Genomic DNA, 17440 nt, shown 5'->3' on the forward strand with positions numbered 1-17440 from the left:
ATTGACTTGAAGTGAGATGCGAGAAAAATGAAGGATCTCGGACTCTGACTTTGATGTTTGCCGCCATGGTGTCTTTTTTGAAAAGCGATTACTCACCGACGCACAATGAGTCCTGTTACAGGTCGGCCCAAGAAGGATCCACCCTTTGGATCCTTTGTTTCTCGGAAGAGAAAGGACGCATTCGAAGGAGCTTAGTTTCACCGCTGTGTTGCAATCATATTCAAATGTGGCCTCCGCAGGATCCGGCCCCTGAACTGGGACTCTGCCTCTGACCTCTTCCTGAGCTGTGCTGTCCAGTTGCTGGGATGTTTGCAGCCATGAATAATTCTCTCAGGTTCTGGTAACTCAATCCCTTTAAGTTAATCCCCATGTTGCCTTCATACTGATTTACGTGCAGATAGAGATATGTACAGGAAATGATGGGAGAGAGAGATGTGTGTAAGAATCCAAGGCTGTGCCGATCAGCATGTAAATGTGGTGGACATCCCACTTTCTGATAAGGGTACGTTTATACAGGGTTTATAAACTAATTAGTGGGTTTATTAATGGTTAACTACCAAGTCACTAATGCTTCATAGATCTGTGATAAAAAAGTTATGAAGAACTTTTGTGTTGCCAGATTGTGGTAAATCCAGCTCAAGCTCAAAACATCTCTTCTCTTTCTAGTGAGACTACGTCCGATGAATGTAAGTCCAATATTCACTCAGTTTTTTTCTTTAAATCCTGTAGGATTTTGCTCCTTAACTGGTTAAGTGTCCAAAGTGTTCACTAGTTGTCTGGTAAGATTTTCTGTTTGCTTGGTGCCGACCAGGTGACGTGTGGTTCAGAGCTTTTTGAGCTTCAAACAGCTTTCGTACGTGACAGAGCCAGAAAATCAAAGCGGTGGGCGGTAAAAACAAAACAATGATCCAAAATAGACCCAGAGAATGTTGAGCTGCAGAGCTGCTTATATGTCACTGCTGGTTTTTCACCCTTGAGAAGCCTCTTTCATATCAGTCATCTCATCTTTTATTGAAATAAACCAAACTGACTGTCTTTGCACTCATGCAGGTTAAGACCCTTTAAAAGCCACTTCACTTAGCTGAATCCAACTTGATAAAAACTGTTGATTTTCTGTTCCCTGAGCGTTTATATGTTAGAAATGGGGACACAAGGCTTTTATAAAGGATAACACAATAAAGCTAACTCGTTTATTTCCCATGAGGTCCTCGCTGGGAGGCTGGAGTTGCAGCAGCGAGGGAGTTGAGAGTTTGATCAAATCAATACAACAGCAATTAAGAATATTGCGGCATATTGTTGATATTGCTAAACAAGCAGGAATAGTCCAAGAAAAAGGAGGAAATTTGTATTTAAAATTCAATGTATACGTCTAGCAGGGCTCAGCGCCACGGCCAGTAGCAACGTCATGTTCTGCTTGAGTTTGTCTTGGGACGCGTTCACCACACCAGACTCAATGCAGAGGCAGTTGCTGTTCTAAAGTTAAATATTATTGCTGGGAGTCACCTAAGACTAACATGCAAGCATAACAAATACAGCAGTTGAATTAGAGTGATCTGTCAAGATTAATGACTTTGCGCTGAATCTGTGCCGCAGACGTGCCGGCGCAGATTCCCTCGTTTCATCCACCGCTGCAGGAATCTTACACTTCAGAGTTTTTCCGGGGAGAATCAAAGAGGGACTTCAAAGAGTTCTGGGACTGGAGACGCAGGGACCATGTTGACCAGTGGGTTTCCAGTGATTGTTGGTTTGTGGAGTTCAGAGTGTTGTTTTGGCTCGAACACATGTTGTAAAGTTTCGATTCCAGCCCGGGCCAACTGTGTGTTTTGGAGTGCAAATTTTTTTAATAAGCTTTTTTTGCTTTTTTCTTATTGTCCTGTCCTGGCTCCACTCGCTCCCCTCTCGTCCCACATGAATTGGCAGTTTGGTTGCATTAAGTTCACTGTCCTGTGGAGAGAGCTATTGTTATTTGTTAGCCGTGGTTTGGCAACCGCAGCCTCAGCGGACATCTTTCCCCTTTTTATGCATCTTCCTCCATTTCTCTGTGCATGAATGAATTAGTGAACACAGGCACCTGTGGTTGTCATTACTGTAATTAACAGTAGTTAACTGTTTATACCACGGGTAGAGTTTATTTTCTTAGCGTACAGTAATTACAGTATGAAGTTTTCTCATGGAGAACATATTACAACATTTCTGTAGCAGCTTTTTATGTTTTCATTATAGTTGAGTTGAAGACAGATGTGAAGAGACATTTAAATCTTCACTGTAAAAACTGTTGCTTAACTTCCTTAAGTCCTAAAGTGGAGGATTTTGTTTGAATACAGTAGAGAAAGTCTCTCTTTGCATTGGGAACACATGTGGTGGCTGTGGCTCAGGAGGTGGAGCAGGTCGATCCACTGACCTGAAGGTCGGTGGTTCAATCCCCAGACCCTTAAGTCTTCATGCTGAAGTGTCCTTGAGCAAGGCACTGAACCCTAAACTGCCCCTGACGTCTGTGTGTGGTGGAGAAGGAGCCGTGTGTAGAGATGCTGAGGATGAAACTTTTAAAATCATTAAGACAAAAAAATGTGCTTTAGAAATGTACTACATGTAAGATTTAATTTAGAATAATTAAATGAAAATGAAAGCAAAGTAGAAAGAGCTTTAATATAAAAAAAAATCTGACACAATACTAGAAGCTATAAAATGTAATTGTAGCATAAAAAGCAGCAACATAACAACACAAATGTAAGAATAAGATGTTACAGATGAGAGCAGATGATGAAATGATTAAAACGCTCAGTAAGAGAAGAGCTTGATTAAAAAGTAAATAAACAAAGACAAATAAAAAGTCGACATGCTGACGTCTCTACTCGCTGCTGACCGAGAGAGAGCAGCTGTGCCGAGGAGAGAGAGGACTTCTCTCTGTAGCTGCTGTACAATATTTACACAACTATTTCTGTCACTTCATGTGCGAACATCCAAGTGCAACACTGTGAATGTTGGTTTGAGGAGAAAGTCTGAAAATATGCCCCATTATCCCCTCTCGTCTCCCTCCTCTTTAAAACCACCTCAGCTTTTCAATATTTCCAGTTTGACCTTTTAGATCAACTGCAAACACGTTTAATCTTCAGTGTCAAACTACAAGTCTCACAAACCAACCCTGACAGCAGCTTTAAGGGACTTATAGAAACTTCACGAGTTAATTTCCTCACTCACATGAAAATATCTGATATAGCGAATTTCTGCCGATTCCCTCTGAGCACGTTAACACTCAGGAAACAGGATATTTATCAAATCTCAAAAAATCTAAGTGTAAATTCATCCAAGAAGCGTTTAAGACAGATTGAAATCGGATTCCTCAAACCACCTCTGGATTTAAACTCTGTATTCCAGATGTTGAAAAGATTGAAAATGCTGTCTCTCTCGGATGAATCTCTACTTCGGCCATAGTGTCACTGTTCTGAATCAGTATCAACTGTCTCTCCAGGGTCTAACTCGTCTTTCTGTATGTTAACTGCAGCACATTTCTCCTCTTTTTAGCTCTTTAATTAATCACTTTTTGACCACTTGGGGGCGATAGGAGGAACAGAAAACCCCAAACTGACTTATAATATTAAAGAGTATATTAAAAGTATAAAGTTGTCGTGGTGAACATCCGTCTATAATTAAACTGAAATTAGATATTCAACAGAATCAGTGATTTCTACATACACAATCAAATACTAGGAACTCAGAGCTGTGGTGGAGTTCATCTGATCCCTGGTCAGTTTAATCCCTGGATCATCTGTCGGCTGAGAGCACAACGAGTCAGAGTCTGTGCAAGTGTTAGAGATGAGAACCATTCAGGCTTGTGTTTGTGACAGTTAATGAATCGTTGTTGGCTGAGCGGTTATTATTGTTACTAAACTACTGGAGCGTGGGAGTTATTGTGCTTCATCTGGCTGTTACCAAACAGCTGGGCTGAATCCAAGTGTCCAGATTTCACCACATCTGCTGATTCACCGACTTTGAAATCCCAGGACGTCACTGGGATCTGACAAATCTCACAATTCATCAAGTCCACGAGGGACTTTGAGCAAACGTTCTGCAGATCAGAGCGCTCCCGTTGGTCTGAAGGTTATTATAGATCAATGGCGATGTGTAACAGTGTGAAAAAAATAAGATATTAATAATACATTTTAATATTTTTATAGTCACAAGATGACTTAAATCAAAGACATCATTCATAATTAAAAAACAATGAAGTTAAAGTTGGATTTGAGGGATGAAGTTTATTCAGCCAACGAGATCATTTCACTCATCTTTCCAATAAGAAGGAATCAAATTTTAAATATAATTTTGAGACTCCCTGTCGCGGCCCCGCCTCTTCCCCTCAGTACAGCTCCTCCGTGCTCGTTGTGTGAAACTGATTTTTCCCGTGACATCATGCGGACGAGTGCTGGAAAGTGTTGCTTGACTAATCTACTGGCTAAGAAACTAATGAGTCACCAAACACACACTATAAAAAGACCCCTGGATGAAGAACATAATCTACCTTCAAAAGCTCCCTTAGACCAAATACCACCCAAAATGTGTTTGGAAAGACCCTCTGGAGTCGGCCGGTGCCCACCACACCGGCCTCCGTCCGCCGGCAGAGAGTTTTAACAGACGTCTGGTGGAGCTGCTCCTATTTCAAGACGCTGGCAGACGGGCCGCCGGAGTCCGAGTGGAGTCTGTAGGCCGCTCGGCTGTATCTGGTTCACGGGCTCCGCTCACACTGTCTTGTGGTTTGGACTGGGCCACTGTCATTTCACTGGTATTTCCTGCCATCTGCACTCGGCCCGGGTTTCTCACAGATTCGCACCTGCTTGTAAACGCCGAGGTCGGCCAGGAGGAGAGAACGCAGGGATAGGTGAGCGCCGACGGAGTCTGAGAAGTAACTCGATGAAAAGGGAACTTGTTTGGAGAGAACGTAGAGACACAAATATGAGATAACTGGTTTTAACACTGGCCCACTGGGACAATAAATAGCATATTAAATTGTATTCTGTGAGTTGTTTAAAAAAAGGTCTTAAAAAAGTGAACATTCATTGAAATTCTGAGGACTTTAGTCTAATTTAAAAGAAAGCGTTGGTATAAATAGTCAGTATGAAAATGAATGATTTAACACTTTGGTTTTTCTAAGGATTAAACAATTCTGATATAATATATATTAATTTGTGAGCTTTAAAAGTTAAAGTTTGTTACATTAAGACAGAGCCAGGCATGTTTGTGTATGTTAATGTGTATGTATGTGTGTGTGTGTGTGTGTGTGTGTGTGTGTGTGTGTGTGTGTGCACACTCGACCTGAAACAGTGATGAGAATCCTGACGACAGCTCATAACAAAGTTTAGTAGAAAATGGACAATGCCCAGTTTTTATATTCAGATCCATCCAGTGAAAATAAACACTGTCAGCTGCTGTTAACTTGGAGATTGTACATTTCTAAAAACTGCTATTTGGAGAATGAAGGATCTCAGGATAGAGGAAAAGCCCCGAGAGAATCAGTGAGTCTAAAGTTCATATCCACAGAAACTTCACACCGGGATGAAATGCCTGAATCCTGATTCCACAACACGTTTCTTATTTTGAGCAACATGAGTCCGTGTGGTTCAGTTTCCTCCGACCCAAAATATGTCACTTCCCAAAGACTTGTTATCTGGCCACAAATAGCCAAACAGGGTTATTACACATCGTTATGAAAATGATCGAATTCACCAAAATAACCGAGGATATTTCAGCGCCGGAGACGCAACAAGAGTTTAACAGAGGGACAAGGTGCAGCCGCGTGGGGGGGGGTTAGACGGGGTCGCAGCCCGCTGAGTCTAAACACTGTTTAAAAAATGAAAATGTGTCAGGGTTGACACAACTGTTGATGTTACACGTGAGTGGATCTCATCTCCACCGAGGCCCCAAAGTCCAAATGTAACCAATCTGCACCAAATTCCACAAACTCACTAATACCAGTCCCGTAAATATGACAGAATTTCATAAAACAAACTGATCAACAGCCGTGAGATCATGAATTCACATGATTTCATCGGAAGCTTCAGTCCTGTGTTGTTACATCTCCTATTTAGATTTAGATTAGACGTAGGAAACCATCCATCATCAGTTGACATATTTAAAGAGAAGGAAAGAAAAACATGAGGACTGTTTAATACTAATATGAATCTCACAATGTCAGTATAGGAAATATATTCCTGGATCTGTCCGCTGATCGGGATCGGCACCAGAACGTAACGGGTTCTTTCCTGACCTGTCCCGCATTCTTCCAGCAGGTTTCATGGAAAATACGATATTTGCTTTTGTGTAATCAAACCAACCATCCTTGAAAAGTGTTGAGCTCGAGACTTTCTCTCCTCCTGACATGTTATAATAAACACGTTATCAAGACTGAGAGAGTGGGAACTACGCTGCCAAAACTGATCCGATCTTACCGATATCATCTCCGTGGGATTTATTCAATAACCTTTCACACTGGTCTGACATTCACGTTTGAAGTGGATCTGGGTTTTTCACAGATTAGCTTTCCTCTAAGGGACCGAGCTCTCTCGCTAAACCTCGGCCTTGAGGTTGTTTATAATGTCAAAAACACTCCACTGGATCTTAAACTTTGGCAAAATGGAAAAAACAGCAAAGCAACGAGCATCATCTTTTGCCGCCTGCATCATCTCCGTCTCGTCCAGCTGGAGAATCGATAGAACCGAGGATGGAAGAGTAATACCTCTCGTGTCGGAGCTTCGCATTCCTCACTTCAGTTTCCACAGAGCTCAGTGGTTCTGTCACTTGGACAGAACTCTCCTTTGAGCAGAGCCTCAACATGTAGACATTGAGGCTGTGTCTGTATTGGCACCGCCTTCACGTTGCCTCCTCTTCGTTTCGCCCCCGATCGCTCGCTTGGTTGCTGCAGAGATTTCTACTTGTTTGGAAAACCTGTCATCAGCACCTTTCGCACGCTCGCCCTCCGCAGACTTGGCCGCGAGGAGGAGACTGGCACGCCGAGCCGTCGGGTTCAGAGACGAGGTGGCAGCTTCCAGCCCTGTGGCCCTCACCAGTGGCATTAACCAGACCCCGGACTCCCGTTCCACCTGGCAGGGGCTGAGTGGTCCGCTGGTGTTTCTGCTCCAGGTCGACGTGATGCAAACTGTCTCTGAAGGCTCCGTGTTCACTGGAGACCTTTCACATTTCACAGCTCTTAAACATGGACTCATTTCATCTAAGGGCTTTTTATTGGATTTCAATGCTTTGGGTTGATGCAGCTCTTTAAAGGGAGAGTTCACCCAAAAATAAAAAACTCATTATGTACTCAGCACGATGTCGATGGAGCTTGAAACACTAATGGAGTTTCAGGAGGCTTCATCTCAAGATCTTCTCCTTTAATGTTCTCAGCTGAAGTCAAAATCCTTGACATCTTTTCTACACATGTCAAAGGCAGAACAAAAACAGAACATGCTCCTCAGCTGTGATGCAAATTCACAATTTCACACAAAGTTCATCACGTGTTCGGAGAAACGTCATGTGACAGTCACAGCTGATTGACCTGCAGAAAATCCAGCTGCTCGTTCTGCTCCGAACTCCGAAATATGCTTAATCTGAGGACATGACATTTTACCTCTTTGCATTTATTACTTTTTAATTTATGTATGAGTTGGCACAGAATATAGTTTCCATCAATTCCACCGATGTTTGAACAAATGTGAAACATGTGGTGATGCTTATAGATGCTTATATGGATTTTAAGATGAAGTGCATTCAATGCGTGGTTGAGCAATGTGACCAAAAAGGTTATAAAGATAAAAGTTTCACGATAACTGTAACTTTTTTTTCAGGTTTAAAGAGCTTTTCTGCTCCCGAGTGAAAGTTGTGGTTTTTCAACTCTGACCTAAATCTGAAGTGCATCAATTATGATCAATTATGAGTTACATCTCCTCACTCTGGCTGCTCACTGCGTAGTACGTCACTATATTACTGTAGTAAAGAAAGAAAAACACTTTTAAAAGTATCTTTTAAGATTTTATCACCGATGTAAGCGAGAGTTTCGGGGCCTTATAAAACTTTACTGCTGATGGAAGCGAGAGATAACTGAAGAGACATTTCAGTTAATGCTTGGCTTCTTAACCCTGAAACTCAAAGTACGTGTCTAAAGTTACCATCAGGGAATAACAGCTGGTCGTTGGAGAATATTAAGAGGCTTTGTGAAGAAGTCGGAGGTTACAGCAGTTACAGCAGTTGCCTCAAACCTTAGAGAATCTGTGTTTTCTTTACACGGCCGCTGGTTTGTTTTTCTCAAACTGCTTGAAAAATGAAATAAGTCACACTCCTCTCTGCCTCACACACCGCCGGTGGTTCTGAGCTGCTCAGCATCTGCCAGCAGGAGTCTGTGGTCATACTGTAAATAACCAGGTGTGTAACTGTAAGAGTGTAAAGGCAAGCGGCTGCTGGAAAAGCACAAGGAGGTTTATTCATTTAATTTCCCCTGAATAAAAAGATGCTGAACAGCTCAACAAGTGGCGTAAATCCTGATTTATTATCCCAACTGAAACAAACAGGATCGGATTCACAGAATTACACTATTTTGAAAACAGAGAGAAGTGAGAACTATGAACCTTCGGCCAATTCTCTGAGTTGCCATGGTACCGGTCTCCCATGTGTGTTATAAAAACACGGGCGACAGTTGGGAAACGTGTTACGTAATTCACATGTTTTTTTTTTCATGTGCAGCCAAAGCTTTTTATTCTCTCGCAAACATATTGTTTCCTCACGTGAAATCTACGGCACCTGTGGGTGTTTCTACTAATACTGTTTCTGTGTTGTTGTTTTTTTTAATCCAGGAACTAAGATGTATGACACATGTTTTTCCTCTTTAACATAACAAAATATAACATGAAATAAATGATGAAAAGAAGTTTCAGTAGTTGTGATAATTGCATAGGGGTCAGTTATCTTATTTTGGTAATGATTAGATGATAACTAGTCTGTATTCTACCATAAATACACAACATGAACCATGCCACCTTTGCATTAAAGCTAATCTGCGATGCCTCTTCCTGCAAATAGCAAAAACTAAACTGTTTACATGCTATACGTCTCTTACAAACCTTCGCCCAGCTGCCCATCAGCAGATGTGAAGCAACGTTAGCTGTCATTCTGAGTTGTGTTGGTGTCTACTTGATGAATAAACACAGACTCTCATTTCTGACTCTGTTTTGGTCTCCACCAGTTCCAGAAGAGAACACCTGGCTCTTTAGCCACTAAATGCTCACTGGCTGTTGGCGTACGTTCTCTGCCGGGTCGGTCGCCTCGCGGACAGCGGGCTCATCCGGGTCAGTTCCCTGAAACAGCTGTCCTCAGCAGTGCGAGTGAAATAAATCTTATGGGCTGTAAAACCCGAAATAATGAGCTGAACCACATTGAGAGTGAGCTCAGCTCAGGGGGGCCGCTGCCGGGTGATTATTCTTCACCGTAGCTTCATCTCTGTTGTAAGGACACAGGTCCGATGAGATGATGGCCACGCTTCGCACAGATGTTGCTGAAGATTTATTCCTGTCTTTCTTTCTCTCTGTCCTCAGAAGACACTGTGAAAACTACAAGACAATAAAAACACGTATTAAAGTGCATGTTGCCCAATCTTTTTACTGCTCTCCAGAAAGCGTCCAACGATAAAAACACAGAGAAGAATGGAAATCAAATGAAAACGCTGAAAGGATGTAAAGTCCATCGCAACATTATACACACACGTATACACACTTACTATATGCACTGTATTCTTAACCCTTAAAGCCAGAATCCACACATTTTAAAATTATGAACCGGAACATGAACAGAATACATCTCCTTTAAAATAAAATCTTAAACAATGCGCACAAAAGATCTAGCTTCACTATTTAAAGGGACATATTTTACTCAGGTTTTACAAACACAATGGATTCATTGTCAATATGAGAAATCGATTTCTTGCTGCAGCCTAAAAAACTTAATACTCGTAATAGAAAAGTTGAATTCTCTTGCACCTGATGAACCAAACTTCTGCTTCACTCGTCCACCACACAAAACAATGAGACTCTATATTTTAAAATTCCTCTGTACAATGTAAGTTAAATACAGTAAATACTTAATGACAGAATCTAACATTTTCCTGCATTCACGCAAATTCAGCGTTTACTCCAAATCCTCCCTGACGCCTCTGTAACAGCCGGGATTATTTGTGAAGAATAGGACGAAGGAAACTGCCTGTTCACGTTCCTCCGTTCAATCTGTTTCCCATGTTTCAGTTCAACCAAAAAGCTTGCAAATTCAAGAACCCAAGTGCTTATTGTTGAGACAACTACACATTTGCTTGTCCTGAGACGCCACAGCTGTGTTTAGCTAACCTCAGCAAGTGAGTCTTTAAAAGAAAACCACATGAGATGATCCCGCTCTTTTAAAAACGTTCCCTGGCTCGGCTGAGGCTTTGTGGGACACTTTTCTTAGTTTTTAACTGTCTGACTCTTCTTCTTGGAAAATCACCAAAGCGGTTTGTGAACAGACACTGCTAAAAACAAATCCCCTGTCTTTTTTTTTGTGTGTGAGCTATATTTGCTGCTGGACTTGGCTTCGCTGGATTGATGTTGTTTACATGCAGAGTGTGACGGTGTTTACAGGAAACACACGAGATGGTAAATCAGAGTAAATCCGATGTTCTGCTTGCGTCTGAAATCCCACAGTTTGCCCTCAAAACTCTAATATTGGTTGAAACTCTCAAAGCCAACAGGTACTTGGTTTGCAATCATCACATTTAAAAACACACCAAACCACACGTACCATTAATCCTGCACACAGACACATCGCAGCCTCTCTAATTAAGATTCAACCACAGTTCCCATGACTCCGTAGGGGGGGGGGGGGGGGGGGAGGGGACTCCAGCGACTTACTGGAAGGATCGTAAAACTCAAACCAGACTATACCAGGAAACTATGGGCCTGAACCTACACTTAGTGAGTCCTTCGGCAGCTAATATAACTACGGAAGAGAACTTACTCATCCTCGCAGCCATGTTGTTTTCTGACTCGTAAAAAATATCCGCGCGCACAAAAATCCCATTGAATCTTTCCGATGACTAATTACACGTTTGGCAGAGACGCTGCTGTGAGTGAGATCATCGATATCTGGCGAACGGCAGAGAGCATCAAGTCTCCTCCAATAAACACTCGAGGGCTCCAGCACAGTGGAGCTTCTGTATGTGCTTCTGTTGGAGCCGCCATCTTTCCAGCCTCCCTGTCCTGCACCACTTGCTCTCAGAGAGATGTGGTCCATTACTCGTCCCCTGCTAACAAGCATCTGGAGCAGGTTTCAGGCGATGGGCCTCCATGCCTGCAGCCGTGAATCAGGCCCGGCTGTCACAGCAGCTCAGAGGAAACCAAATATACACTTTGCTGCAGCGTCGGAGTCCGAGATGTTTGATTGAAGCCGGCTGACACGGGGGTCGGAGGCGATGTTTGTTTGGGCGTCACTTCATCCAGAGAAACGTACCTCGCTCTGTCTGTGGCCGAGTGTTGGAAATGAGGGAGTAGTGACATTATTTTGGGGGGGGTTCTGTTTCCTCTTGGAACAGCATGGCGAGTTGTCACAACAGCTGAGTCATAGCTCTGCAACAACACAATAAATCCGGAGTCAGTTCGGCTGAAAGTAGCTCACAGCAGCGTGGGAAGGAATTCGCTCAATTACTAGGAGAATTAATCAATTTTACACACCAGAGGAGCAACAGTGAATATGTGAAGATTGTTGTGTTGATCTTTTTGTGCCTCAGGAGGAATCTGTGTGAAATACGACACCTGAGTCAGCGTCAGTTTGGTCTGAAGGACTCCAAGTTCTTATGGATCCTTAAAAAGTGTCCATTGCTTTGTGCGTTTTCACTATTTCACTTCGATACGAATACATTTCAAGAATTGATCCGTCTAAGTCACTTTACACACAAAGATTTTACACTAAAAACTAGGCTACGTTCAAACCTTGTACTTTTATGGTGAACGTACAAACTGAAAACCGGTGCAAAAAGCCAATAAGCATATTCATTGTGTTATTGCATCATATTTACATTCACTGTTGTGTCAACTGACCTTTTTTTCACCTCTTGTTCTCTGTCCTCACATTAAAACTACCAAATTCCCAATAGAGGTTTTCTTTATTTAGATGTTTTTCTATTGCTGGCGTCAAAACAGTGCATAAAGTTTGAAATACAGACTGTTGTTGTTGTTACATCAGTTTTATTTAGATGCAAAATGATCAATAAAGTATTTTGCTGAATATCTTTCTTGTGTTGTTAAACAGAGCAATTCTCTTCTGGAGAAAGTTAATAAAAGTTTGATAGATTTGTCGTTAAGGGCTTTGTGCGGTTTCTCTATTTCACTTCAATACATTTCAAGAATGTATCCGTGTTAGTCACTTAACGCACAAAGATTTTACACTAAAAACTAGGCTACGTTCAAATCTAGTACTTTTATGGTGAACGTACAAATTGAAAACCGGTGCAAAAAGCCAATAAGCATATTCATTGTGTTATTGCATCATATTTACATTCACTCTTGTGTCAACTGACCTTTTTTTTCACCTCTTGTTCTCTGTCCTCACATTAAAACTACCAAATTCCCAATAGAGCTTTTCTTTATTTAGATGTTTTTTCTATTTCTGGCGTCAAAACAGTTCATCAAGTTTGAAATAGAGATGTTTGTTGCTGTTACATCAGTTTTGTTTTGATGCAAAATGATCATTAAGCAATAAAGTCAGCTGCTGAATATCTGTCTTATTTATATACAGAGCAATTCTCTTCTGCAGAAAGTAGATAAAAGTTTGATAGATTTGTCGTTAAGGGCTTTTTCAAAGAGTAGGTAAATAAATCAATAAAAGCAGCAAGTTGGCAACAATTAGTAATAATGATAAAGAAGCCTGTGATAATAACGACTTAATAGAAACAACATCATTTCAAAACAGTGACTGATGTTGGGGGGTGATCCTCCCAACACTGGACTTACGTCACAGAGCCGATGTGAGTGTTTAGTATTTGTGCGTGTTGTGTTTGAAGGTGACTCATTGGGTTTTGGTTTGTGTCTCCCACAGAGCCGGAGAGACGCTGACTGACCGAGCTGCACTTTGGAACAAATGACTTCAGATTACACACGACGCCGGCAGCTTCAGATTCATCTGATTCGATTACAGCTAAGCAGTGAAAGATGCTGGGGACGGGCTTAACTCTAATGGATTCCTAAAGTCGCCCCGAGACAATTAACAGCAACGATTTTACTGAGGGGATCTCTTGGTGGGAGTCAGAGCTCGGGGGCCAGGATGTGGCCCCCCGACCTCGGGCCTCCGGACGTCCAGCTGACTCTCCCTGGTTTCGGGAGCGTGTTCGAAGACGCCGAGGACCTGCAGGCGCCGCTGTCTTCAGGTGGCTTCTGTCAGTCCTCCATGCACTCGGGTGGTCTGTGCTGTCTGCCCAGGACGTCCCTGTCCCTGTCCTCCCTGGGCCGGGACCTCAGCTCCTTGCTCAGCTGCAAGACCAATGGGTCCCACATAGAAAAGTCTGTGGAGGACTTTGCCATCACAGCACACACAGACCCGAAAAACACCCAGAGGTTTGTTTGTTACCCTCAACCCTCCCTCCCTCTGTCCTACATGCTCACCGGCTGTGCCTCGTCCCCCACCTTCTGCTCCCCCTCGTCCTCCGTCTCCTCCACCTCCTCCTCCTCATCTTTGTTCTTCTCCTCTTCCTCGCCTCTTTCCGATGCCAACATCAAAACGTCTCAGCAACAACGGAAAGCACAAGACGAGTATCTCTCCATCAAACAGGAGCCCGCAGACGATTTCTTGCCGTGTAAGAGGGAACCGTATCAAATGAACAACCAGCAGGGGGAGCTGTTTCATGTTGGCCAGCCCCTCGACTGCCGCGATGGTTGTCAGGACGGCGCCCAGACGCCGCTGCACTCCCCGAAGCTCAACGCACCCGTGGGGGGGAATCCTCCGGTGGACCAACAGGAGCAGCTGTGTCACTGGATCGACTGCAGCGCCGCTCACGGCAGCCAGGAGGAGCTGGTGAGGCACATCGAGAAGGTGCACATCGACCAGCGGAAAGGGGAGGAGTTTGCGTGTTTCTGGGCCAGCTGTGTGCGGCGCCACAAACCCTTCAACGCTCGCTACAAGCTGCTCATCCACATGAGGGTTCATTCTGGAGAAAAACCCAATAAATGCATGGTGAGTGACTTGATGTTTCTCGTTCTCTCTTATCGTGTCAGTTGTCTGTTAAAACATCCGTAAAGTTTTTGCCTTCCTCTGCAAACAGACAGATTTTTGGGAAACACTTGTTGTCTACATTATCGCCACCTGTTGGACTGGAGAGGAACACACTCGATATTCTGATTTGGCTTTTCATACGTCTGGAGGAATCTTTTAGTTCCTTGAAAACGTCCTTAGGTGAAGGACGTTGGTTGAAATGCGGCTCATCGTGAAATGTCAGTGAACCATAATTTATATTGACCCCTGGTGGTGGTTGTGTAATTCAGGTGTTGGTGATGTTTTAGAAATTAAGAGCATGCACTGTATATATATATTTTTTAGAAAGATCTGAAGCCGACTCAGCAGAAACGGAGGAAGAGTTTTTCAGTCACATTAAACCAAACTCATCCAAAGCGTGAAGGAATCAAACTGCCGGGCTCAGCACCATTTTCATTCAGTCAAAACACTTCTCATCTTTCCAACTGTCTCGACTTCCCTCAGACCGAGCAGCCGGCGAGACGATCAAACGGTTTCCTCCGCTCGCGACAGGTTTCCCTTACTCACGCGTGGCGGCGGAGGAAGAAGAGTGGCGGCGGTGAATGAATGGAGGATGTGTGTGTGTGTGTGTGTGTGTGTGTGTTTGTGTGTGTGTGTGTGCAGCGCTCAGACTCAAAGCTTCAGCTGATCGTCCTGTGCACAAAGATAATCCAGACAACATCAGGTCTCACTGAGATGTTTCTGCAGCTCAGCTTCAACCTGCATCACTTCTCACGGCTCATTAAAGGCACGGCGGCTTTAACACGTTTGTCCCATGATGCATTTTGGTTTCGGTGCCAAATCGCCGTTGCTGAGAGTGAGTGACTTCGACTGTCGACCTGGAAATATGATTAATAATTAATTCACAAGTTTTCACTCATGCAGGAACACGCTTCCTCTTAAGAGGATTAGTTCATTAAAAAATGACATAATCTGCAGCCAGCTTGTAAATATACAACCGTGTCCTGCTAATGGATTAATAGGATTAAATCCACAACCAACACAAAGTAAATAGTCGTTAGTCACAGTTGAGCTACGTGAATAACATCATGTCATTTTCATAAAGCACTGAGGCCAAAACATGTAAATTAAGTCATTCCTGGTGCCGCAATGGAAAAATTAATATCTCACATGAATGTGGTCAGTGTCTGTTAATGGATTCACGAGACAGGTGTGATCCAGCCTGTAAACACCAGTCCAGCCTGCTAGACTCATTACTTTTAATTTATGGTGCTGGAATGACATTCTTATAGATTCATTTAAAGGATAAGCCCCGTGAAATTCTGTATTTTTCTCACTGTCGGAAAAGACCAAAACCAACAATTATCCGAGTAACAAGTGTTGTTGTTGTTTTGCAGCCAAAGCTTGAGCCACAGAGCTCCACTGTGAAACTATTAAACACACATCAGTGAGACTGGCTGAACACGGTCACGGAAGTTTCTTTAGAATAAATACCACACACACTGTCGACGCCGTTCTCAGGAAGAAAACCTCATAACATGAATAAGAACCTGACAGGGCCCTCTAGTGGCTGCATGAAGTATGACGCGTGTCCACTGGCGAAGGAGGAAAAAAGTCTGTACAGTGACGAGGTCAATAAAACAACTTTCAGCTCATTACTTATTTTTGTATATATACACCGATATATCAGGATCAGAAAAGGCTTCCATGTGTCAGGGCAGCTACAAACAACATGTTTAGACTTTTAATTTGAAAGGCTCCATCTGGCCTCCAAGTATCGTCACAAAAGCACCAACTTTGTATTCATCCGCAGAAAATAGTCCAAGACAAATGCACCGTTTACTGAGTAACATTAACTCAAAACCACAAAGTCCTAAAGAAAGTAATTCAACGTTAAAACAAATAAAACAATACATGTATTAAAGATTCTATTGTTTAAAGATGTATAACTTCACTGGGGAGCTCTGGGAACCACAGAAGAAACATGGACCACAACGCATTGATTCTTTTTGGTCTTTCCATGGGATTTCTCAATATATTGACAATATAGAAGCAGCTTTACTTGTAGTTTGAAAGAACAATATTCAAACATAAAGTAAGTACCATCATGGCAAAGACAAATGATCTCACAGATGTTGAGGAATAACAAACTAAACCTCAAATTCCAGGATCAACTGTAGATCTGATCTTTAAATGTCAAGCAGAGGGAAGATGAATGTAAAGTTTCCTGGTGTTTATTAGGATTAGTCTTCATTTTCTCATCATTTATAAAAGAAAGGGAAACATCATTCTTTTTAATGCCGAGGGAACAAAGCACATAAACTGAAACCGGAGCTTAAATGAAGCTGCGCTGCATTTTCTGCTCAGTCAAAGATTTTTACGAATCTGTTTCTGTTTAGGATCAATCTGCAAAGCGCGAGTGTATTTCCTCAGTTTGACTTTTTCCTTTTTGAATAGCATTTGAACAGCTGAAGCCTTGTGGTAGATTGACTGGATTGTGTTTTTGTCAAATAAGTGCAACTGATGTGTTTAGGTCATATTTGTCCACAGAGTCGACCTAAAGCTGAAAGTTTAAACATTCCAGTCGCTCGTCTGGTTTTGCTTTTAACGTTTTATTTGTTGTGTCGAGGAGATTTTAAAGATGTGGATTAATTAATCACCATGATGTTGTGATGTTTTTATGAAGCTAAATGAAGCGACTGACCTGATTCATGTTTGCTTCCAGATTAGTTCAGTAATGGAAGAAACAGACTTTGTTTTTCTGGTTTCAAATAAAATCAAATTCAAAGACCACTAAAGTAATTGTTTTCATTCCAAATTGCATTAACTTAAAACAAACCCAACAATTTGCTTAATTTAATCTTCTAATTTCAATTTCTATTCGTAGAAGACACCGCAAATACACAAATCACAAAACTTAACTAAAGGAATTTACCAGAGAGTGAAATTGAAAATGAAATTAAAAAATGGTTCCTGTGATCGTCTGAATATTCTCTGGTTCCCAGTTAGTGCTGCAAGGGATTTAAAACAAGCCTCCGAAAACATTCACTTTCAAACTCTGACCTGAAAGTCCAATTTGAAAACATAGTTAATTTGAAATGTTTCAGATTGAACATGACAGGCAGAGTTTCTGTAAAGTTAAAAAGCGTTTATGGCCTTTGGAGCGTTTAGCCTCCTCTTCCAACTGTGTGTGTGT

General features: G+C 42.3%; 1 protein-coding gene across 1 annotated transcript in view; it reads left to right on the top strand.

Moving 5' to 3' along the window:
* Positions 1-17440, top strand: part of LOC133017953 (zinc finger protein GLIS1) — a 41257-nt gene that overhangs the window by 3473 nt on the left and 20344 nt on the right. The window contains exon 2 of the mRNA XM_061084223.1: positions 13096-14226. Within this exon, the coding sequence (XP_060940206.1) occupies positions 13321-14226 (906 nt within the window). The 5' untranslated portion in view covers positions 13096-13320. The remainder of the gene's footprint in view (positions 1-13095; positions 14227-17440) is intronic.

This window comes from Limanda limanda, chromosome 13, assembly GCF_963576545.1.
Source record: "Limanda limanda chromosome 13, fLimLim1.1, whole genome shotgun sequence".
Classification (NCBI taxonomy): domain Eukaryota; kingdom Metazoa; phylum Chordata; class Actinopteri; order Pleuronectiformes; family Pleuronectidae; genus Limanda; species Limanda limanda.